At 46.3% G+C, this 24,732-nt stretch overlaps 1 protein-coding gene across 7 annotated transcripts; it reads left to right on the forward strand.

Moving 5' to 3' along the window:
* Positions 1-266: 266 nt before the first annotated feature.
* On the forward strand, positions 267-23,771 carry HMOX2 (heme oxygenase 2). 7 transcript variants are annotated; one of them, XM_014577242.3, is made up of 7 exons: positions 291-420; positions 12,478-12,622; positions 13,296-13,431; positions 18,513-18,630; positions 20,576-21,067; positions 22,707-22,827; positions 22,904-23,771. In XM_014577242.3, exons 3-7 carry the CDS (start codon positions 13,343-13,345, stop codon positions 23,029-23,031), a joined length of 948 nt encoding a protein of 315 aa, XP_014432728.2. In that variant the 5' UTR covers positions 291-420; positions 12,478-12,622; positions 13,296-13,342; the 3' UTR covers positions 23,032-23,771. The 7 variants fall into 7 exon arrangements, with proteins under 7 accessions (XP_006130666.2, XP_014432728.2, XP_075755227.1 ...); XM_075899112.1 differs by lacking the exon at positions 291-420 and adding an exon at positions 11,881-12,025 and having other exon boundaries at positions 13,293-13,431; XM_014577243.3 differs by lacking the exon at positions 291-420 and adding an exon at positions 11,881-12,025.
* The last annotated feature ends 961 nt before the right edge of the window (positions 23,772-24,732 follow it).

The following is a 24,732-nucleotide window of genomic DNA, read 5'->3' on the forward strand; positions in this document are numbered from 1 at the left end:
AGAAGCGCTGATTTCGGACAGTAGGAAGTCAGGGCTCTTGCGGGAATTCAAGCGGCCAGTGTAGGCAGCTGGGAAGATTTTCCAGAGAAGCGGCTGATTTTCCGGAAAAACGGGCCAGTCTAGACACAGCCCCTGAGGGTGTTGCAGGAGCCAGGGACCCAACCCCCAGTGGGAGCGCAGGAGCCGCCAAGGGAGCGGAGGGAGCAGGAGGCTGCGCACCACGACCTGTGGGCGGGGCCTCTGCAAAGGGGTGGGCACTGTTACGTCACCGCGCCGATCACGTCAGCCTGGGCTGAAGGACAGAGAAGCGCGGCGCTGCCCCGCCCGCACATGAATAATTAATCCCCGCCGGAGGCTTTTGTCCCGCCCCTTTCAGCAGCCAGGGCAGCTGCGGCGCCGAGGGGAGCTGTTGCCGAGCGGGTGAGCGCGCGGGAGGGACTAGCCCTGAGGGGGCGCGGACCCCCTGCCGGCCGGGTGGGCGCGCGGCCGCGGGAGCCGCCTCGGGCAGGGGCGGGCGGCCCGGGGAGCGAGGGGCCGCGGAGCCGTAGCCCTGGCAACGGGCGTTGAGCCGGGCGCGAGCGCGGGGGCCGGGCCGGGGTGGGGCGCGCGCGGGTGGACGGGGCGGGCCCGGCGGGGTCCGCGCCCGAGGCCTCGTGTCACGGCCGCCCTGGCCGGGTGCAGCCGTTCCCGCCTGCTCCCCTCGCCCCTCCTTCAGCTTCGGTCTCCTCCCGCTGGGCCCGCCTGTGCTGGGCCGGGCTCCGCCCTTCCCTTGCTGCCCCGGGGCCCGGCAGCTGCTGCTACTCCCGGAGCCCGGCAAGTTTCGGGTGGCCGCAGTGTGGTCCGGGTGGCGCTGGGGTCTGGCTCTCCCCGTGCAGCCCCTGCCCCTCCCCGCCGTATTGCGCAAGGGCCCAGCAGTCCCCTTGCCCCCCATCTAGCTACTCTGTGTCGATCACTGGCCGACCCGCAGCGTCCTCCTCGTTAAGCTTATTGCTTAAATCATTCTGGTTAGGAACACAATAGAGCCTGTGCATGAGCGTATCTTTAAGAATAGAGCATACTTGTGTGACTGGAGGTCTCAGGCTAATTTCAGTGTTGCGTGTCTGGAGCTGGGTGTAAAAGGAACTGATGGGCTTGCTAAAAATTCTTCGTGGTAACGGGAGTGCGTTGCAAACAAGCAAGCAAATGTTTGACAAGTATTATGCGTGGATGAGTAACTGCATTACTGAAGCACAGAATTATAGGACTGGAAGGGATCTCAGTAGTTCACTCCCCTGCACTCAGGACTAAGTATTATCTAGACCAGCGTTTCCTCAAACTGTGGGTCCTGATATCCCATGGGGTCGTGAGCAACTTAGAGGGAGATTGCAAACAATTTAGAGGGGGGTTGCGGTATCATAAGTTTGAGAACCTCTGATCTAGACCATACCTGGTATGTGTTTGGGGTTTTAAGAGTAGGTAAGATGATGCAGATTTTGCAACTTCTTTAGGTAATTTATTCCAATGTTTAAATACCCTAATGGGAAGCTTTTCCTAATGTCCATCCTAAACTGCCCTTGCTGCAGTTTAAGCCTGTTGCTTCTTGTCCTATCCTCAGTGGTTAAGGAGAACAATATTTCTCCCTCCTCCTTATAACAACTTTCTCCAGATTACATAGCATTTTCTTAAGGAAGGAACTGTTTGTGTTGAGAAGACAGATTAGATGACTTTGTAAAGGGCCATATCACTGTAAGTAGAAATACCCAGAAAACACACTACCTGCTTTCTTATGGTATAAATGACTCATAAATGACTTGGTATTTTTATCTTTCTCTGTAAACAGTTTTATAAAAATGTACTAAAGAAATGGAGCCAATCGGAGCAGAGGCAGCAGGGCACTAGAAATATATTTAATCTGCTAACCATGGTAATCCATTAACAAGACACAAACAATATGTTACTCTTTTCTACATGCCTTATTTCTGGAAATCACTCAGGAAAATCTGCAGTCTTCTCACTCCAATGAAATTGGTTGGTACAACAGACTATGCCAGGCCTAGTTACATTTCTAATATGCCAGTGCATCAATCATAATGAAAACTGCTTGAACAGTGGTTAATTGATCCAGTGAGCCATAATTTGTGACCTAGCAGAGACAGAGATTTTCCTAAAGTAAATGTCAAAAAACTGCTGCTGGGAATTTAGTTTCCTCAATAGGTTCCTTCTGTTGTCTAGTCAAACCACAGGATATACTTGGACAATTTCAAAATAAACCAATAATGTGATTTTTTTTTTTTAATCGAAAGATCTTCAGTTTTCCCGTATGTCAGCATTTCCTTGTAGTATCACAATTCATAGATGTACTGCTTTTTGCTGCCCACCGGATACCTCTTCCGCTTAACTCCAGCTGACTCCTGAAGAAACTGACTGCTGTACTAGAAGTATTGTCTCTGGAATATCTTCATTCTGAAATCAGTTATAGGCATACACCTCTGAATTTATCTAGTTGGCTTGCTGTTTTTTTGAATTGTTTAGTGTTGGGCTTACTAAGTGTCTTGTTCAACCAGATGATTAACAGTTTACTCCTCTACCATTTAGGAATCAAAGATAATCTCTTGCTTGTACTGAGATAAGGAAGCATCCATCCCAGATGTGTTCCTTCCTGCAATCTTGAAAAGAAGATGGGAAGGTTCACAAATATCTACTCTTAGCAATCACAGGAAATCTCCCACCTGTTCCCAACAAATGTGAACAATAAAACTAAAAGATCATGTCCCTGCTTCATCAGATCCAGTTTCCTGCTTTTGGCTATGGACATACATTATTGTATGTTTAATTGAAAAGTGTCATACAGGTAGTCCCTAAGCTACAAATGCATCGATTTACGACCGTTCAGCCTTACAACCAACCTCCCATTAAGCATGTCCCCGAGTTACGAACACACAATCCGCGCTTAAGAACAGCGCAGTTACATGTAATTGAATGGGGTCCGACTTACAAACAGATCGAGTTACAACCAAGTGCTTGGTATGTAACTCGTTTGTAAGTTGGGGACTATCTGTACTCCTATAACGTACTTGGTCAAATGCAGCATGGCACATGAGCTTGGAGACACAATCATGTGAGGGACTACGTTCTAGCTGCCACAGTGGAGTGACAGTAACATGGAGGATGTTCCATGATATCATGGAAAGCCTACTCTCATCCATTTTTCCCCCTTCCATTAAAAAGCTCTTCTGCCCTCTTATACCCTGTATTTTCAAAAGAGACGTGGAACTAAATTTTCTATGGCAAGTCTGGCAACTGTAAATTATATTGTCAAGTAGTTATGTACAGGTTTCCATGAATAACTGGACTCTCCAGGCATGTTTATTTTGTTAGCTCTTTTTTTTTTTTTTTTTTTTTTTTTTTTTAAGAGAATTGGGGTAGCTTCATTCAAAATGGTGCAGTCTCACTACTTACCTGTATGTGCAAAGTTTATCCTTTTACCTCTGTTGTGGCAGAACCTATCCTGGTTTCCTATTGTCAATGCAATTGCTATCTTCTTGCTCCTTTTAAGGTCTCTTCCCTTTTCTTCTGTTCTCCATTTTGCCATATTTGGCTTACTGTCCTCCCTGTCAGAGGTTAGCTGTAATTAGGTATGGCACTAGCTAATCAGAAATAATCTTTGTGTTTCTTTCAAACCCAACACAAAACCTTGACCTGTCCTGTCCCTAGCTACCTCATCTTGTGCTGCAACTGACCTATTTTGCACGTTCACTGTTCAGGGTTGTAGTAGTCAGCACTTGGAAATAATACGTTGTTTGTTTTATGTGTGTGTGTCAGGAAGTGATGTTGGTGCTTTTCATCCAGGGTTAGTCAGCTTTTCATTCAGGGTCCTTTCCTTGTGAAGAAAGGTATCCTTTTCCTTTCATCCCATTTAACACAAGCATAGCCAAGACTTTTCCTGTGACCAAAAGAAGTGTTACCGTATATTCCGGCGTACAAGACGACCTCTGAAGTTAAAAAACATCCCCCAAAAATCGGGGGTCGTCTTGTACGCCGGATGCCCCGCCGCCGGAGCCCCTCCGCGGCTTTGAAAGCCTCGGGGGAAGCCGGCGGCGGGGCATCCCAGGCGCGCATGGGCTGCCCGCCCGCCGGAGCCCCTCCGCGGCTTTGAAAGCCTCGGGGGAAGCTGGCGGGGGGGCATCCCAGGCGCGCATGGGCTGCCCGCCCGCCGGAGCCCCTCCGCGGCTTTGAAAGCCTCGGGGAAAGCCGGCGGCGGGGCATCCCAGGCGCGCATGGGCTGCCCCCCCTCCGGAGCCCCGCGGAGGGGCTCCGGCGGGCGGGCAGCCCATGCGCGCCTGGGATGCCCCCCCGCCGGCTTCCCCCGAGGCTTTCAAAGCCGCGGAGGGGCTCCGGCGGGCGGGCAGCCCATGCGCGCCTGGGATGCCCCCCCGCTGGCTTCCCCCGAGGCTTTCAAAGCCGCGGAGGGGCTCCGGCGGGCGGGCAGCCCATGCGCGCCTGGGATGCCCCCCCCGCCGGCTTCCCCCGAGGCTTTCAAAGCCGCGGAGGGGCTCCGGCGGGCGGGCAGCCCATGTGCGCCTGGGATGCCCCCCCGCCGGCTTCCCCCGAGGCTTTCAAAGCCACGGAGGGGCTCCGGCGGGGGGGGGAGCCCAGGCGCTCCTGGCGGCTTTGCTCCCGGTGCCTCTGGTCTGCTGGGGACCATCTCCAGCAGACCAGGGACACCGGGAGCAAAGGAGGCGGAAGGGCACTGGGGTATAAGATGAAACCCTATCTTTTAATTAAAAAGATAGGGGGTCGTCTTATACGCCCAGTCGCCCTATACGCCGGAAAATACGGTACTCCTTTGCAATTCAAGCAGATACTTAGTCTCCTGTTTTTGGAAGCTTGACGATAGCACCAAGTGTTTATTCTTCTGGAACTTTATCTTCTCTATACAGTATTTGATTGCATAATGAACATACTTCTATTGCCAACTCTTCACCCACATATTTGAATGTTTCAGAGTGAATGCCATCCAGCCCAGGTGCTTTGTTATTTTTTAGCTTGTGTAAACCTCATCAATTAATTTCAAGGAACCCTCAGTATTAATTTCATAAACTTGCAAAAAGCATTTGATAGTATGAATAGGGATACAATGTGGGAAATTGTTAGGCAGCATGGAATTCCAATGAAACTTATCTACGTAATGACATTTTACACTAAATGTATTAAAATAGAGGATTAAGAAAGTAATTTGAAATTAAGACCGGGGTAAGGTAAGGGTGCATCCTGGTTCCATTCTTTTTCTTGCTCCTCATTGAATAATCTCTAATGATTCCACTTTAAGTCAACTGATTATTTTTACATCACTTGAGGCCATAATCAATCTAGATTTCACTTATGACATTGCTCTTCTACATGAAAATGCTGAAGGACGTCAAGCGTACACAAATGAAATTAAACAATGGAGAAGGTAGCACTGCGGTGAAATGTAAAACCATAGTAATTGGAGATATGGATTTAAACCTCAAAATCAACTATGAACAGCTAGAGAGGGTAGATCAGTTCAAATATTTTGGAAGCACAATAAGCCAAAATGGTACATGCTCTGAGGAAATAAGAATCAGCAAAGCGAACACAGACCTTGGTAAACGTAGAAACATTTCTGAATCCTTACATATAAAACTGAGCATCGTCTCAGCTATCATTGTAGCCATTGAAAACTAGTAACTTAAGAAAACATGCTCAGAAGTTAGATCTGTTTCATCATAAATGCATGCAGAGAATATTAGTAAGCTATGATGAAAGGAGAATGAACTATGAGGTTGGAAAAACGGCTAAAGTGAAGTCCCTATCACAAGTAATTTGTAAGAGAAGACCTCAATGGCTAGGCTATGTGTTTGGAATAGATCATAATGGATGACTGATTCTGTAATTTGGAATCTAGAAAAGCCAACAAGAGAGGGGTAGAGTTAGGTCGACCTCACTGTAATGCTTCCATTGTGAGATACATGAATAACACATTTGTCATAACTGCTATGTCTTGAGACTTGTCACTAACATAGCTGAATTGTTTAAGGCGTTGTAACGGTCTGTTACTGACCCCACTTGATATCTGTTAGGCACATCTGGCTTGATGGAAGCTTCTTCATGTTGTAAGAACAATGGAGGATCTAATTTGATGTAATATGTATCAAAACATTAGAAAGCTGACCAGTCAAATAGTACAATTGCACAGGTCCTTGCCTCAACACTCATTGGAAGCTCCCCAGTGTGTTTATGCACAATAAGGCAGCAAAATTAACCTCAATTCGTGCTTTGTTTATAATGTTACTGAATCATTGGGCAAAACTGACTAAAGAAAAATACATAGAATGTTGCTACTTTGTAGTGTTTGTCAGGAGCACTGTAAGGCCATTCTTATCCCAGCAGCCTCATCTCTGACCTTGCCAGGTAGGCTGTTAACAAGGGCTGTTTCACTTCACTCAACAGGCAACTTGGCTGGGGACATTACTATTGCATTCTGAAAGAAATACTGCTCAGTCCTGTGTGGCCAGTAGTACATGACTGAGACTTAAAGGTAGAAATGCTTTCCTGAAGTACAATACTTTAGGGTTGTTGGGTTTTGGTTTTCAGTTTTTTGGGGCTTTTTTGGGGGGGGGGAGATGTTCTACAGAGGCATTTTCTCCCTCTGTAGTCTTGGTCTAAACCTTGATCTAAAAGTTCCTGCTTAAAATCTTCTTGTAGTGTATTAACTGGCAATTTTTTGGTCAGTGTTGTATCTATTTAGTAGTAATATATGACTGTCTCTAGTACTGTCTCTAGTACTGAATCAGACTGCTCAGGTTCTGCTCTGCTCATATGATACAATAACTGGACAGACTTGAGGTTTGGATCTTTCACTCTTAGTCCCTTCTACTAGACTAGTTTCTGAGCAGTTACTTCATTCCAGGAAGGAGAGAGATTATCAGGGTAATGTGGTCTTTAACTTCCATTGAACAAATGGGATGAGACACAAATGCTAATGGTTCTTTGGGACTTAATACATGCAGTCCCCGACTTACGCGGATCCGACTTACGTTGGATCCGCACTTACGAACGGGGATTTCTCGCCCTGGAGGTCGAGGTGGCGGATTGCTACCTGCGAGCTCCGGGGCGAGAGAGCCCCGTTCGTAAGCTGCTCCAGTGCCCCTGGTCTGCTGGAGACCGTCTCCAGCAGACCAGGGGCACCAGGCGGGTTCCCGCGCTTCTGAGGCTTTGCCAGAGCAAAGCCTCAGAAGCGCGGGAACCCGCCGCTGCTGCCGCTTCAGTCCCGGTGCCTGTGGTCTGCTGGGGACGGTCCCCAGCAGACCACAGGCACCGGGACTGAAGCTGCAGCCACGGCGGGGTCCCGCGCCTCTGAGACTTTGCCAGAGCAAAGCTCTGCTCCCCGTGTCCCTGGTCTTTATCAATGGACAAGCAGTCTTTATCAATGGATCTCAGAGCTTTACGAGCCTCAGAAATTCATGAGTCACAGGGTAGAGTTTGCTTTTTGTGGAGCAGGAAACAGAAGCACAATCCATAAATGATTGCCTGCCGGGAACAGAATTTTGTGGACCCCTGCTCCTAACAACTAAAATGAAATACTTGTAGGAAGTTAATTGGGAATGCATAGAGTAAACCTGATAACTCAAAGTGGAGTGAAGCTAGAGCGGTGCCTATAATTTTGGGTGGGTCATTTAGAAAAGGTTTACACTTATTCTAGATCTAGACAACTTTTGTCTTGGAAAAGGATGTATTCAGGAAGCACAGAATTTTCAACTTCATTTTGCCACAGAATCTCCATTTTGATTATCAAGGGCCACTACTGTGAGAATAGTACAGACCTGTACTATGATGTGGGATTATTTGTTCACAAAATAGACCCAAAGCGTTAGTGTTAGATAAAGGTTCTTAGCAACTAGGTTTTATCAAACCATGTTACGGTGGCTTCGCTTATTCAGTTTTCTTCCCTTTACACAAAGGATTTTGCTTGTCTTTTTTTGTTTGTATGTTTGAGTTAGTGGAAGTGGTGGAGGGTGCGTTTCTGCTCGCTTAACGCAACTCCTGCCTTTGTGAAGAGTACTGTGCAACCTGAAGGTCTGTCTTACAGTCCCATACATTGATCTGAGGAAGTGGGTCTGGCCCACGAAAGCTCATCATCTAATAAACCATCTTGTTAGTCTTTAAAGTGCTACATTGTCCTGCATTTTGCTTCAGCTACCCCAGACTAACACGGCTACATCTCTATCACCATACATTCCCATTTCTCTTCCATACTAGATGTGCTGCATTGGAGGGGGAAAGGCTTTATTCCTCTGCCGAGCTGCGTGCCAAAATGGCTTTAGTGCCAAGAGAGATCTGCTTCCATATCCATGATGGTTCTAGATCTGTATAGGGAGGTAACATAGCATGGCTGCACTTTGTTTGTTTGTTTGTTCTTTCTTCTGAGGAACATAACACTGAACTTTTTGGACAACTGACCTTGGATGCAAACTTCTAACTTTAAAAACTGAATTTTGAAATATTGGCACAGGAACTAGAACAAGTTAAACTTAAATCAAATGGTGGCAGAGGCTTTGTCTACACGGGCAGTTGAGCAACAAAGCTTTTGTCCTTCACAAGTGCCTAAAATGTAAACAGTGCTGTGTGGACAAAGCAAATGTCACTTTTGTGAGGGGTTGAAGTTTTTTGTTGAACTTAAGAATGGCCATACTGAGTCAGACCAAAGGTCCATCCAGCCCAGTACCCTGTCTACCAACAGTGGCCAATGCCAGGTGTCCCAGAGGGAGTGAATTGAACAGGTACTGATCAAGCGATCTCTCTCCTTCCATCCATCTCCACCCTCTGACAAACAGAAGCTAGGGACACTATTCCTTACCCATACTGGCTAATAGCCATTAATGCACTTAACCTCCATGAATTTAGCTAGTTTTCTTTTAAACCCTGTTATAGTCCTAGCCTTCACAACCTCCTCCGGCAAGGAGTTCCACAGATTGACTATGCGCTGTGTGAAAAAGAATTTCTTTTTGTTTTAAACCTGCTGCCCATTAGTTTCATTTGGTGGCCCCTAGTTCTTATATTATGGGAACAAGTAAATAACTTTTCCTTATTCACTTTCTCCATACCACTCATAATTTTATATACCTCTATCATATCCCCCCTTAGTTTCCTCTTTTTCAAGCTGAAAAGTCCTAGTCTCTTAATCTCTCCTCATATGGGACCCGTTCCAAACCCCTAATCATTTTAGTTGCCCTTCTCTGAACCTTTTCTAATGCCAGTATATCTTTTTTGAGATGAGACCACATCTGTACTCAGTATTCAAGATGTGGGCATACCATGGATTTATATAAGGGCAATAAAATATTCTCTGTCTTATTCTCTTATCCCTTTTTTAATGATTCCTAACATCCTGTTTGCTTTTTTGACTGCCTCTGCACACTGCGTGGATGTCTTCAGAGAACTATCCACGATGTCTCCCAAGATCTCTTTCCTGACTAGTTGTAGCTAAATTAGCCTCCATCATATTACAGTAAAACTCCATTGGTCCGGCATCCAATGTTCTGGCACTCCTGATGGTCCTGACCATTGGGAACCCGGAAGTGCTCCAGGCAGCCGGACAACTGGAGCTGCTCTGTGCCAGGCTTCCCTGATTCAGCCGCTGCTGAAACTGACCAGCATTGACTGAATGGGGAGGCCTGGGGCAGAGCCTGACTCTGAAGGGGGGGCTATGAGGGTCTGGGGTGGCATCCCCCCACCCCAAACCCCTCATAGCCCCCCCTTCTGATAGTCCGTCATATCTGATAATCCGGCACCCTCGGGGTCCTAAAGGAGCCGGATTATCGAAGTTTACTGTATATGTATAGTTGAGGTTATTTTTTCCAATGTGCATTACTTTACATTTATCCACATTAAATTTCATTTGCCATTTTGTTGCCCAGTCACTTAGTTTTGTGAGATCTTTTTGAAGTTCTTCAGTCTGCTTTGGTCTTAACTACCTGGAGCAGTTTCGTATTGTCTGCAAACTTTGCCACCTCACTATTTCCCCCTTTCTCCAGATCATTTATGAATAAGTTGAATAGGATTGGTCCTAAGACTGACTCTTGGAGCACCACTAGTTACCCCTCTCCATTCTGAAAATTTACCATTTATTTCTACCCTTTGTTTCCTGTCTTAACCAGTTCTCAGTCTATGAAAGGATCTTTCCTCTTATCTCATGACAACTTAATTTATGTAAGAGCCTTTGGTGAGGGACCTTGTCGAAGGCTTTCTGGAAATCTAAGTACACTGTATCTACTGAATCCCCCTTGTCAACATGTTTGTTGACCCCTTCAAAGAACTCTAATAGATTAGTAATATGATTTCTCTTTACAGAAACTGACTTTTGCCCAACAAATTATGTTCTTTTAGGTGTCTGACAATTTTATTCTTTACTATTGTTTCAACTAATTTTCCCGGTACTGAAGTTAGACTTACCGGTCTGTAATTGCCCGGATCGCCTCTAGAGCCCTTTTTAAATATTGGTGTTAAATATTGGCATTTAGCATTTATGCTGCCCAACTTTTAGTGACTCAGCCAAATTGCTAAAAGCTGTGTGGTGTAGACAAAGCCGGAGATCTCAGCTTTAAGGAAGGCGGTGTGCAGACAATGTTGACCTGCTGCTGTCTGTGTCTAAAGCAGGAGATGTTCTATTCCCGTCGCCATCTAGGCCAGGTTTCCTTTGTGATGTTGGGCAAGTCACCTAATCTCTCTGCTACCGTTCCTCCTTGTAAAGTGAGATTAATACCATCTTAGAGAGGCATTAAGCAAAATTAAATGTGTAGCACTTGAAGATCACATAGTTTATTAGGTAGCTGTTAGAGCAGGCATGTTTGCTGTTGGAAATGGGGAGGTAAACAAAGGGAATGAGGAAAGGATGCGGTTCCAGAGCTTGGAATGCTCTGTCATTCTGACAAGCTTACTGTGTCCAGCAGCAAGTCAAAGCCTGCTTTATGGGGTTTGTTTTTTCCAGGAGTGAAGATTTGGGACTCTGCCTGGCTTGCTGGCGGTTTGATAGAGCTCAAAGCTTTGTACCTCTTAAGTCAGAAATTTGACTCCGGCTCAGTTTGACAAAGTCAGGGTGTTGGCAACTTGTATGAAATGATGTTCTGTGTCATATTCCAGTTCCCAGGAGGCAAATGATTTCAGCATAACAAGTATCACAATTTGGAGCAGCTTGTATTTAGAGCCCTAAAACTGCATGAATCATTGTTTTGATCACTGTAGGTATGTCTATGCTGCACTTAGACACCAGCAGGCTTGGGTTCTCAAAGCTTGGACTAGGGGCTTTTTGGCTTGGGCTGGACATTCCCATCTCACAGGGTCCTGGAGTCCCAACATCATTCTGTACCGCAGTTAAACAGTTCCTTAGTGCAAGCTGTGCAAGCCCAAGTCAACACAGCCATGGGTTTTCAGTTGCTGTTTAGCCACAGCTGTGAGTGATGGTTTGGCCAAAGAATGTGGTGCAGGACAGCTGGCTGCTGTACATGGTGGCGTGTGTATGTTGCTTAAGGTGTCAGGACATTCTAGCTTGGAACCTCTTACTTGAAAGAAAATTAGTAAAAACATAAGAGGAAGTGGTGGGGGAGGTAGGACAGTTACTGGAAAGCTCAAGCAGAGGGTTAAGAACAAGAGGTCATCAACCGGAAGGGCAGTTAATGTATAAGAGATGCATCCTTTTGGTGTTTGTGCTTCAGACTGGGAGCTGGAGACTGAGCTGCCAATTCTGGCTTCACATTAACTAGCTTGGCCTGTTTTCCACAATCTTATCTCATGTTCTGGTTTCCTAACCCCCAGACACAGGATTAAAATAAGCTTTAAGATGAGCAGCGACCTACATATCTGGCTCATAGTGAGGTAATTGGGAGACATAATATAAGAGGATGAAATGTGTTTTGGTCAGATAGTGTTCAGCAGAGATGCTTTTAAAATAATTAGTGGGCTTGGTCTGTACCCACCTGCTTCTGCCAGTTTGTCAATTGGGCCATCTTCTACTTTTGTCTTAGTGGTGAGTAGTATCTATCATCTAATTGTCTCAATTCCCATTTTACAGATGGGGAAGGAAGCAGAGCCCTAGTGGTTTACCCAAGGTGCAAGTGAGTCACAGCTGGTAATAAAAGCCAGCTGTTTTGGCTCTAGTCCTAAATATTGCATCTGTTGTATTGCATGCCCCTTTGTCTTGAGCTTTTTCAAATAGTCTGTTTTAAGCCTATTGACTAATCAGAATCTTTTATTTGGGGGAGTCCATGCTGGAACATAATCATTAAGGGGAGCAAAATATAAATGTCAGCTGTGTGGGAGTTTTGCTTTTTCAAGGCTCTTTAGACAGGTGTGGAGGCTGTTCTGGAAAGCCAGCTAGTGAACTCTGCCCTTGCTTTTGTGAAAAGAACTGTGCAGTCTGGCGGCCTGTTTTGCTAGCATTGTTTTGCAGTCCCATGACCCATTTCTCTTCCCTTCCAGATGTGCTACGTTGCAGAGGGAGAGGCTTTGTTAATTCCCTGCCAAGCTGCCTGCCTTTGTGGCTTAGCTGGTGTAACTTACTGCTGTGCTAGTAGGGGAGAGGAGAGGCTGCACATTACTGAGGAAACACATCAGTTTTGCAGGGGTAAGCGAGCAAATTGCAGCTGAAATCCCAGAAACTAGTGTTGAAAAAGATGTAAGGGGGGAAATTTTTCCCTTCCTTCTCCAGGTCGGTCACTCTCTGACTGGCTTTTTTGCAGATGACCTAGGGATTTTGCAGGCTTGGTGGATAAGAATTGTTTTGCTCGCAAATATCATTCATGCAGGCTGGTGAAATACAAGTCTTTAGTCTGCTCAGCTGATCCACCAAACCCTGAGTAAGAAGCTTAACTTGGATTGTTTACTGAGTCACAGTTGTCTTTCATGCACAAGGTTACAGTTTATTAGTATGCGAGGTGCTTTGTTCTGCACTATCTATAACTCTTAGCTGAGACTGTCAGTGCCTTTGCTTCAAGCTGCAAGAGTGGACATAAGGGTTCATTGCTTTCCGAGACATAGTCAGACGATAAACAGGTAAGACTCTATTAATAGCATGTATCATTGACTTCACCGAAGGAGAACGTCAAGTTCACTGCTCTGTGAACTGACCCTGCATGTGTTTGAGTGAGTTCAGGCTTTCTCAGCTCAAGAAACTGCAGCCTTTGGAGACACCCTCCTCCCCCCATTTAGGAGCTTCTGTTTCATTAAAGCCAAGTTTTTGCTCTTCACTTAGTGTGGGTGAAATAACTGGATGCTGAACTCTGTCTGTTCCCAAGCAGGGTTGGAGAAGTGAAGAGAACGTTAGGAAGATCAGGTCTGTGGAGAGATGCCGTCCGACGTAACGGAATCCTCCGAGGGAGTAGATGAGACTGAGAATGTTCACTATGAGGAAACGGAAGAGGACAATGATGTCAGGTGAGTCCTGTCAGACCCTGCTGGCTAGTCAGAATGGGGCTTTGTTGCTTGGTTAAAACTTGTCTCCTACATGCGAGTCCCAGGCAGTGGGAATAATTTTTGGTGTGTGTGTGTGTGTGTGTGTGTGTGTGAGAGATATGAGAGAGAGGGAGGGAGCTAGTGATGAGGATATACTGAAATGTGACTAGATAATCCAGTGCATCTCCCTTATTGCAGCACATGTATTTCCTATAGAACACTTTCTAGTGTGTTATCCTGTCCAGTTTCAAATGACAAGAATTAATAGGGTTTCTTCCATGGCCTAATTGCCTTCTGCCAAGAAATAATTCCTTATATTCTGACTGAGCTTTGTATATTTTGGAATGCAATAATACATCTCTCCTGAATCGGGCAGTTAACAAAATCTCGTCTTGTACATTTCTGAGGTGAAGCAGCTGCAATGCTGAATTTTCATTAAGGATTAACCATAAGATGCTGTGACTTCTTATGCACCTATTTACTTTACCAAAAACCAAACAACTCTCTAGAGAAATGAAAATGCAGCACACATCCATAATAGGCGAATATTAATTCTTTGTTGAGCATTGACTGTGTTCTCAGTAATTACAAAACCCCCAGTCCTTGCCCCAGAAAGCTTAAACTATAAAATCAGATGACCTAGAAGACCCAGAAAGAGCCTTTCACAGTCTTTCCCTAACTAAATATTGGGACAGAGAGTGCATTGGAGTAATATTTGTGGAGGCAACGAACTTCCAAGAGGGATTTGAATGAGAGGCTGAGAGAGTGTTGTGATATGCTGGAATTGGGAGGTTGTTCCATGTATTGGAAGCATAGAAGGAGGTGAATGTCCTTGTGAGGCTGGAATTGTTGCTTGGGTGAATGGTGTAGATAGGGGCGTTCTATTATCTCCTATAGAACACTTTATCAGAGTGGATCAAAACTGACTTTAAAATCTTATTTTTTTTAAATTCAGTTTTCATTTGAAAAGTAAACCCTTCTAATGTTATGGCAACCAGTGTTAAGGCTTAAATAGACTCTAGCCTAAATGATTTTAATACAAAAACAGTATTCAAGCAGTACATGTTTGCTGCTGAGCTTTTAAAGAAAGACAAACTACAGAACTGGTGGAAGTCACTGGCTAAGCCCCTGGGATCAGCTTTCTGCAGTGCTCTTGTAGCCATGTTGATCCCAGGATATTGGCAAGACAAGATTGGTGAGGTAATATCTTTTACTGGACCAGCTTTGGTTGGTGCAAGAGACAAGCTGTCGAGCAGACAGCTCTGTTTACTTTCACCAACAGACGATGGTCCAGTACAAAATACACTCACCTGCCTGGTCTCTCTAAACGAGCTTTTAATGGCTGTAGCTATTCTGTCGGTGCAGGCAATATTTTCTTAATGTCACTTCCGTTAATTTAGCAGTTCTCAAATGTTAGCAGTCTGAGGACCCCCGTTTTGATTTAAACATTTTTCAGGGTAAAGTACACCACCTCCCAAAGCATTGATCCCTCTCCCTGGCATTGACCCCACGGCTCCCATTGCCCACAGTTCTTGGTCAGTGTGCGCTGAGGAGTTGGTGTTTGGGATGGGGCAGAGCACGGGAACCCCCGCCCTTCCCGTCCAGGGGGCCACAGAAATGTTTTGGCCACTTCCAGAGCATGGGTAGGTAGGAAGCTTGCCTTAGTCCCACTGTGCTACCAGACTTCTAGCATGCAAGAGGTGTGCGGGTTGGGAGGTTGGAATTGATCAGCAGATCCCCTGGCTCCCTGGGGACTCCTAGGGGCTCATGGACCCCAGTTAGAGAAATGCTGAGCCAATTCATTCAACGTTAAGAAATAGTCTCGGAGTTGAAAAAGCAACAACCTTGTTTTGTCTTCTAGTCTATGGGTATGTCTGCACTGCTAAGTTTTATCGACAACCAAAATCACCAGAAGGTGTTCACACTTGCTCCCCTCTGTTGATAGATCATGTCCTCACTGGGGACGGTGTGAGCAATGCACTGTGGGTATGTATCCCCCATGCAGTATTGTGGGAGGGCAGAACTAATCCCTTCGCATCTTGGGATTCCCTCTGAGTTCTCCCACAGGCTCCTCCTCTGCTTGGTGTAGCATCCTGAGTAGCTCTGTGGGTGCTCCATGCTGAGGAATGGCTGCTGTGCTGTTTTCTGTTCCCATCTCTCCTGCACCCTACCTCCCACCCAGCCTTTACATCCTCAGCTTGCTCCTGCACCCTGTCATCCTCCCAGACCCACTAACCCCCCCAAATCCACTTCCCAGCAGTCCCAGCCCACACACTGAACCCCTCACTTTTGGCTCTACCACAAAGCCTTCAGGTCCCACAATCTACTAGCCTGGGCCCCCCTAAGCTCTGGTGTGTGAGGAGGATGGGGGAAGTGTCTTTCAATTGAGGGCCACGTCAGTATGTTTAGAGGTTTTTTACTTCTCACTTTTTAGTGACCCCCCTCCCCCCACTGATTTTTCTATGGGTCAGCAGCCCCTGACCCAAAAAAGTTTCCCACCCCTGGTGTACACGATTACACTTTCACATCCCTTGGGTAAGGTGTGTCAGGAACAGTTTTTGAAATACTTTTATAATGTTTAAACCTTTTGTATCATTCCACCTATAGAGTTAGAATCCTTATTAGTTATAAGTCTCAGAATTTTTAGAAATCTGTGGCAATAATGTTGTTAGGGCTGTCTGTCATAGTAAATAGTTAATCTGCCACCTCGAGGCACTAGTACAAGAAATGCAAGTCCAGTGTCACTGGGAAGAAGGAGTCCCTGTTTCCTACCTGAGATGGGTCTCAAGCTGAGTGACCTTTGAGCTGGTACTAGCTCAGGATCAACTGTGCCTGTGCTGCATCACAGGCTAACTCTGGGACAGTTCCACAATTGGGAGTAGGGAAAAACACTGAGGGCAGGTTGTTTAACTGAGGCAATTCAGAGGTTTGTAATGTTAATAGTCTTGAGTGAGACTGGATTAGTGGGGCAGAGTGCAGGAGAGGCTGTCAAAAGTGCACAGCTAATTCATTGATAACGGGGATCCCCATCCATGTGGTGAAAGGCTGGGTTACGATTCTGAAATTACATTAGAGGCTCTGTTCCTGAGACATCAGGAATGGGAGGTTGTTCATAACTCTGAACAAAACATGGTGCTTTCAGAAGTTCACAACTGAACATTGACTTTGTACAGTTTTGAAATTTTACTATGCAGAAGAAAAATACTGCTTTTCTTTTTTACCATCATAATTTAAATGACACAAGCTCAAACTATTTCCTTACTGGGTCAATCTTATAAAGGGAAAGTGGTTTTTTTTTTGTAGTGGTTTACATTTAACATACTGTGCTGTATTTGGGTTTGTTGTTTCCCTCTGCTGCTGCTTGATAGGTACTTCTGATTCCAAAGGTGTGTGTTTGACCAGTCAGTTGTAATTCTGGGGTTCTGCTATACTATAAAAATTTATAGTAGAGGAAACTTGTGCCAAAAAAGTCAGTTTTAATGACTGCGTTTTGGGTGTCTGAATGTGGTGTCTGAACACATACCTCTTAGCTTCCCTACAATGAATGAGACTCCTGCCAGTATTGCTCCTGTCACACACTCAAGGCACAACCAGAATAGGCTGGAATGGGGATTCACACCAGTGGTGACTGCTGGGGAAGAATACAAAGGGGACACCATCCATGTGACCATCCTCCCCCCTCCCCCCATGTGACTCCTTCCTATGTCACTCCTGACCTGGGGGAGACCCCCACGTCTTCCCACACCTTCCTCACTCCACCTCTCTTTTTTTTCCACCAAGTCCTCTTTTGAACAACGCAGCCCTGAGGGAATAGTGGGGTAGTTGGTACCAGCAGTATTCCACCCCTTCCCACAAGTCCCCTACTCCAAGCAACACATCTGGGAGCTGGGGGAGGAGTGCAGGTTGGGGCCGGGTTGCTCCACTTCCCAGCATCGCAGGTGAGTGAGGGGGCAGGCCTGACTCCTGGTGCCAGGCCACTGGACTCTGTGGGGCCCCACAAAGTACAAGGCCTAGGGTGGTTGTCCTGATCCGTGTGTGTGTGTGTGTGCTGACCTCTTTCCGCAAATGCTATGTGGGGAAGGGCAATGTGTCACCCCAATTCACACAACCCTAGCTCAGTAATATATTCAGCATCTCTTATGAGCTGCTGTCACCTTTGTCCTCTCCTATGAACTGCAGTCACCATATTCTCTTAGCAGTGTCAGTTGGATTTCGGTTGCATTTGGGGTAACCACCGATGACTTTGTGGGACAGTCCTGGGTTTGAAGAGGCTGTTGCCTGTTTCAGAGGCTAACATTTTGAGACTGGGTGTTAAAAGCAACCCAGACTATCAATTGGATTAGTGTAATGTCATCACACTGTGGTGATTGTTCTTCAGCATGTTTTATATGGTGGTGTTTCAGCTTCCGTGCTGACAATGTGATGACATGATGGAACAGTCTTATCCCAGAGACAGCATTTTAAGGGACTATGCGAGTAGTGTCCAAATCTCACTTGTAGTGGGACCTTACAGCCTCTGGCTGGTCTAACGCAGGGTTTCCAAACCAGTGTGTTGCAAGAAGGTCCTAGCTGGGTTGTAGGTCTGGTGCGGAGGGGAGGCCCTGGGAAGGGGTTGTAAAGGTTTGAATATCTCTCAGGTAAACTGTATCCCCAAAGCTCAGGGACGTACACAGGAATAAAGTCTGTTTGCTTTTGGAGAGGCACTTTCTGTGCTCCTCATGGCCAGAGAAACTGGTTCTCCTTTCCCCAGGGCCGTGTTTTGAGCCCCAGAGAATAATTCTGCCTTGAAGTGGAAGTCAGTTTAGCGCTAATGGAATAAAAGACCCAGAAGGCATCTTCCTGGGGCATGCCATCAGCGAATAAGAATTCAGTGTCCACCAGGTCTTTAATGCAAGACTGGCCTGAAGCATTAATGGCTGCCCTTGTCCACAAATAGCTGCCTAGCCCTATGTAGTTAAACGTTGCTCTGTCTTTGTGGTACTTTTAAGACCTACAGAATCTCCCTAGGATGCCTTGGGCATGTTTCCCATCTCATGCCCTTTGTGAATTTTTGTTCTCCACAGTCCCACTGACCTCTCAGAGATGCTGAAGGAGGGAACCAAAGAGTCTCATGATCGTGCAGAGAACACTCAGTTTGTCAAAGACTTCCTGAAAGGACGGATCAAAAAGGAACTCTTTAAGGTTTGCACTTTCTAGCTCTGCTTCCTTAACAGTGTGTGTGGGGCAAGACCTCCAGCTGTGGAGAGTTGGAAGCCAAATTTGACATGTTGTTACAGTTATGATCCAAGTGGCTATGGCACCAAGTTGGGGCTCTGGAGAGATGGGTACAGTTCCCCACTCTGCCAGACATTTCTTGTGTGACTGTGGGCAATTTGCTTAGTCTTTCTGCTTCACTTCCCAGTCTGTAAAATTGGGATGATACTTCCCTACATCAGACTGTGAAGCCCTGTGAAATCTTCTGATGACAAGTGCTATATGAGAGCCTTGTATTATTATGTATTAATATCACTATTGATCTCATTAATAACAATAATAAAAAAAACTTGTTCTGGAACTTGTACTTGGCATGAGCAAACTAAATTAAACGAACCTTCTGGAAATCTGACTTTCCTAAAGGTGACACTGTGTGTAACTGTGTCAAGGAATCCAGCAGGGGGTGTCACCCCCGGAGTTAGCCAGCACCTGGGAGCGCTACAGAATTGGCATGCTTACTATTTGGGTTGGGAGTTAGCATAATATTGCTCAGCAGCACCCTCTGCTGGCTGGTCTGGAACAGAATTAATGGAGAGCTAAAGCAGGGTTTCCGAACCAGTGGGTTGCAGGTCTAGTGCGGAGGGAAGGCCCTGGGGAGGGCCTCCGTGCACCCAGTAGCAGTAGTCCATGTCCCACAGGACTGGCTCTGTCTCCCTGCTCTGGGGCTGTGTCTAGACTGGCAAGTTTTTCCGGAAAATCAGCCACTTTTCTGGAAAAACTTGCCAGCTGTCTACACTGGCTGCTTGAATTTCCACAAAAGCACTGACTTCCTCCTGTAAGAAATCAGTGCTTTTTGCAGAAATACTATGCTGCTCCTGTTCGGGCAAAAGTCCCTTTTGCGCAAAAGTTTTGCGCAAAAGGGCCAGTGTAGACAGCTGAGAGTTATTTTCCGCAAAAAAGCCCCGATCACGAAAATGGCGATCGGGGCTTTTTTGCGCAAAAACGCGTCTAGATTGGCCATAGATGCTTTTCAAAAGCAAAAGTGCTTTTGTGGAAAAGCGTCCGTGCCAATCTAGATGCTCTGTTCCGAAAATGCTTTTTTGTTCCGAAAACTTTTCTGTTAAAAGCATTTGCGGAAAATCATGCCACTCTAGACATAGCCTGGGTGTTTGTGCCTTGGAACTTAGTTTTATAACTCCCCGTTTTTTGGCTCAGGTGCTTCTCCATTGTCATGACTGCATCTGGAAGCTCCTTAACTTCATGCCTCACGTCTACAAATGCCAGTGCGGTTGGAATTATCAGAAAGTATTGGGAATTACGTTAACAGTTTGCTTAAGGGTTTTCTTTGTTGTTTAAATTGCCAATTCCTAGTGGGCAGATGAAAGCATTCAGTATAGAGCTATAAACATCTCCTTCTGAGCAGAACCGTGTGCACATCCAAACAGTGCTTTCCCTTAGAGGGGTGTAAGGCCGTAATGAATTAAGCCTCTCTGCCTTTGAGGTGGGATGTGCTGTCCCATTTCAGATACGTATTGAGGCATAAGGTGACTTGCCTAAGGTGATGCAGCAACCCCATAGCAGGACTGGCAATAGAACGTAGAACTCTGGGCTCCCAGCCTGATGCCTTGAGAGGAAGTCTGTTCTCCATGGCAGAAATCTCAGGGAGAGAAGGCTTCACCGTACATCTCATTTGTGTCCTGTCCGCCCCTGCAGGATTGTCCCTACGGTCCCATTGCTGGATGCATCCCAAGCAAAGGGGTTTTACCATTTCCTTTTAAGATTTCTCCACAGCCCAACAGATAATATGCTGGTCAAAGTGTGGTTTGTATGGGGTGTGGTTACTGGGAGGCTTGCATGGGTCTGTACCTAATCTGTCTAAATACGCCATTCTTTCCAGGAACTGGTCCTTATGTACATTGTGCTTTGTTCATAGCTGGCTACTGTGGCACTTTACTATACATACTCTGCCTTGGAAGAGGAAATGGACCGCAACAAGGACCACCCTTCATTTGCCCCTTTGTACTTCCCTCAAGAGCTTCATCGGAAGGAGGCATTGGCTAAAGACATGGAGTATTTCTATGGGGAAAACTGGAAAGAGAAGATCCAGTGTTCAGAGGCAACGCAGTGTTATGTAGACAGAATCCATCATGTTGGACAGTATGAGCCAGAGCTGCTGGCAGCCCATGCCTACACCCGATACATGGGGGACCTTTCTGGGGGCCAGGTACTCAAGAAAGTAGCCCAGAGGGCCCTGAAGCTGCCCAGTTCTGGGGAAGGGATCCAGTTCTATGTGTTCGACAACGTTTCCAATGCGCAGCAATTCAAGCAGTTCTACAGAGCCAGGATAAATGCCCTGGACTTGGACAAGAAAACCAAGGAGAGGATTGTGGAAGAAGCTAATAAGGCATTTGAATTCAACATGCAGGTACTGTGCTCCTCCAGACCTTTGTAACTGCCTGTGTTACTGAGCTACACTGCTTCAATCTTCTGCTTAGTAAAGGGAGCAGAGCAAAGCCTGCGGAATGAAGGGATTGGGAAAGGTGCCTCTCTCCCCTCCTCCACAATCTAGTCTGAAGGGAATGGAACAGCAGAGCCTAGTGACCTGGACCCTTCTATAACAGTCAAGGCTGCTCTGAGCTGCTAAAACACACCACTGACCTCTTCCAACTTTTCCTCTAGACACGTGGCAGAGGCCTTGGAACGCTGCTGGTGAAAGCAGTATTCTCCTGAGCATGGGTTAGAATTCTGCCCTGCCCTGCCTTATCGGGGGTCTCTGGCTTGTTTTATTCCTGTTACAGTAGCTACCAGAACATGTGTGGTGCTGTGCAGGCATTTCACCCTCCCTGAAACTGTCAGAAGAACAGGAAAGATCTTGAATCTCTCGCATGCAGACAGGGCAGAGTTCCAGGCTGTAGCAGACCCAGGGCCCAGCCAGCTCTAGAATAAATGAGTTTTAAGCAGGGCTATAAATGGAGCTGACCACTCCAGACTGGCATTGGCCCTCCTTGGGAGTAAACAGGATTGGAGATCCATGGTTGTCTTTGATGTGGATTTCGCATGATGCCTTAGAGGACAATCCGAGCTGTTTGGGACCGATGTTGGCACTTCTGTGTTTTTCAGGGGCCTGTAAGCACACGTGGTCAGTAGGAATTTCAAGATTTGTTTTTTAGGGCTTCCCCGTATGTAAACGTAACGGGGGGAGACTAGCCATGGTCCCCACATGAATAACCCCATCAACTGACCACGTGGGATGTGCCCTATTGATAGTGATCCCTGTTTGCTGTTCCAGAGGGAGGGGAAATAACCCTAGATATGCACTATAAAGCTGATGGGAGAATAGAGGACAGGAATTCTTCCTAAAACTTAAGAACCTGCTGGTTTCTCTCCAAGAGGACCAGCACCCTGTCCCTCCAGTTGCACAGGCATGCTGAAAGTCCTGCTACTTGTGTTTCTGGAGGGAGTCCTGTGTCATGTAAAGTTCTCACAAGCCACAAGATTCACCAGCCACCTAGGTGCCAACAGTTGAGGGCCCATCGTGTTTTACTGTGCTGGGCGAAGCTGTTCTGTTTTATGAGTAACATTATTGGAGCAAGCTGCATAGTATTTCAACAGGGAACTTGTGTACATTCAAACCACTTGAACACTAGACAGCCTCAGAGTACTTGGAGTTGCACACTTCATTTGGTAAATGTTGAACTAAAAACAAACCCTAGTGTTCTGTTCAAGGATTTGGTTTGAGGTACGTCAACGCCAGCTTCGTTATTTATGTAGCTGAAATTGTGTACCTGAAGCCAACTGTCCCCATAATATAGACCTGGCCTAATGCCTGAGCCCCAGGCTGAGTTTGCAGGGCTGGCAGCTAGCAAAAAACAGCCAAGATTTTCAGAGTTGACTGTAGGGTTCTTGTTTGTAGTTTTGGGGTGTCCAATGGCTGATCAGGAAGCTGAACAATACATGTGAGAACACTTCAGATTTCAATTGCACTCAAGTAAAATTGATAAGAATGTCTGTGCATTGCTGTTTGCTTTTGGTGACTTATGCTGAAACTTAATTTTCTCTGACAGGTATTTGATGAATTGGACAAAGTTGGGGCATTACTAACAGAAGAGGCCCAGGATGGAGGGTTCCCAGTGCATGATGGAAAAGGAGACCTGCGGAAGTGCCCATACTATGCCACAAAACTAGGTAGGTTTTATTTCATAAGTAGCTCAGCAATCCAGACTAATGTACCACAGCTAACAGTGCCTTTTATCCTTCCCAGCAGGCACAGGGGACCCTGGCTGCCCATATCACGTTGCCATGGCTTTGCTGAAGCAGCCCACCATGCAGTGTGTCCTTGCTGCTTGTATTGCCCTGGCTGCAGGTGTGGCAGCCTGGTATGTGTTATGATGGATGAACGCTAGTTGGTGTTATCCCACATTCACACAAGAAGATGAACACTTTCTGGGACTGTTCCTCTGCTACTGGTGGAGTTTTTGATACAAGATTTAATTGAATAATAAAGCAGAATCTGCAGGGAATGCCTAGGACTATTTGCATACAAATAACACATACTGCATGGTAACACACCTAGTAATTTATATAATTACCCAGCAGGGTTCTGAGCTGTTAACTTTAGTGCAGGAATTGTAGTCGGGACCTACACCAGGCAGTTGTGGAGCTAAAGTCAGGGGATGGCTTTAGCCAGCTCTTCGTTTACCTGAACAGGCTGGTGTTTTCTCCCCAGCTGTCTGATCGTGTTCCTTGCCCCTTTCAGCACAGTAAGGCTCTTCATATGCAGCTAGGCACTTAGCCTGTGACAGAGCAGGCTTAAATCGGGTGTTGCGCTTTGTCCTCCACAAGGAGAAGGTGGTGGGGAATTCAGACTGCTCCAGACACAGCTCCTATATCTGATGCTTTGCTTATGGTCTCAAAGGCAGAATAACTTGCTGCTCAGGTTGCAGTGGCCCCTAGGTTCAAAATCACTTTTATGAATTGGGGCCCTTTTGCCCTGGCATGTAGCAATTGCTGAGCAAACTGTTCCTCAGAGGTGGGTGGGGAGCAAGTCCTTGTATATTAAAGTTAATGGTTAATTTTCATGTAACTTATATTGTGATAAATCTTTGACCTAATAAAGTTTATACTCTGAAGTTGTCTTAAAGGAGTTTTTCTTCATGCAAAGAGGAGGCTGGTCCCTAAGACCTGCATTGCAAACAGGCCGTTACAGTGGCTCGTTCTGCAGGGACGGAGGCAAGGTTGCACATATTCACAGCATGGAAGTAATCTAGGAGGCTCAGTTGGAGACTGGTGATTGCTGTGTGCAATGCCAAACTTTCCACTGATTCTTTTCAACTAGCTAGCCAGTGGACCTGTTCTTCTGGGCTCTTGGGCCAGCTGAGCTGATTTTTGGCTCCAGAATTATTCTAGATGCGATGGTATTAAAGTTGCTGCATGTAAACCCTATTTACCAGTAACACTACAGAGCTTTATCCCTTAAGGGGAGGGGAGTCGGCTGCTGTGCTATAGGCAAAGCAACTGTCCTGTGTTAGATGGCCTAGACTCAAGCCTGTTGTGAGGCTTCTCTACACAGGATAACAATTGGTGCTGCCTAACCCTGTAGGGGGCTAATGTCACTTGTCATAAGCACTCTGTAAGGACTGGGTTCCAAGAGGAAAGCTGCGTTTTATGTCGGCTTAATTAGCTCCTTTTAAACAAGGCAAAAGTGGGGTGGGACCCTCTAGCTGCATGTAGCCCTCTGCAGGAGGGCAGTGATGTAACCTACTCTTGTGCATCAAAATACCAAACCCTCTGTCCCAAATCCCCATGAACTGCAGCCTAAGCTCTGATCCTTTCGGCAGCTATGATCCCTGGAAGTGCTTCTGCCTTACCTCGACTGCTATGGAACCCCAAGGCAATCACTGCTGAGACAAGGGGTGGTTTGCAATTTTTTTTTTTTAAAGCCAGACTCCTGGAGCTCAGTTGCTGCTGGAGGTGGGGGGAACTTAGGACAACAGCAGTGTGCCTTGGCAGAAGGTTGAGGGGCTGGTACAAAATGGGGACTCCACTCACAGGTGGAAGCTTCCTTTCTAAATTGCACTTCCATATTCATCT

The sequence above is a fragment of the Pelodiscus sinensis genome, chromosome 16 (genome assembly GCF_049634645.1).
Source record: "Pelodiscus sinensis isolate JC-2024 chromosome 16, ASM4963464v1, whole genome shotgun sequence".
NCBI lineage: Eukaryota > Metazoa > Chordata > Testudines > Trionychidae > Pelodiscus > Pelodiscus sinensis.

Excerpts from the sequence above, each read along its gene's own strand:
- HMOX2 (XM_006130604.4), top strand. The coding sequence starts at position 13,343 with ATGCCGTCCGACGTAACGGAATCCTCCGAGGGAGTAGATGAGACTGAG. Across the intron at positions 13,432-18,512 it reads GAAGAGGACAATGATGTCAG|TCCCACTGACCTCTCAGAGA; the intron begins GTGAGTCCTGTC and ends TGTTCTCCACAG. Across the intron at positions 18,631-20,575 it reads TCAAAAAGGAACTCTTTAAG|CTGGCTACTGTGGCACTTTA; the intron begins GTTTGCACTTTC and ends CTTTGTTCATAG.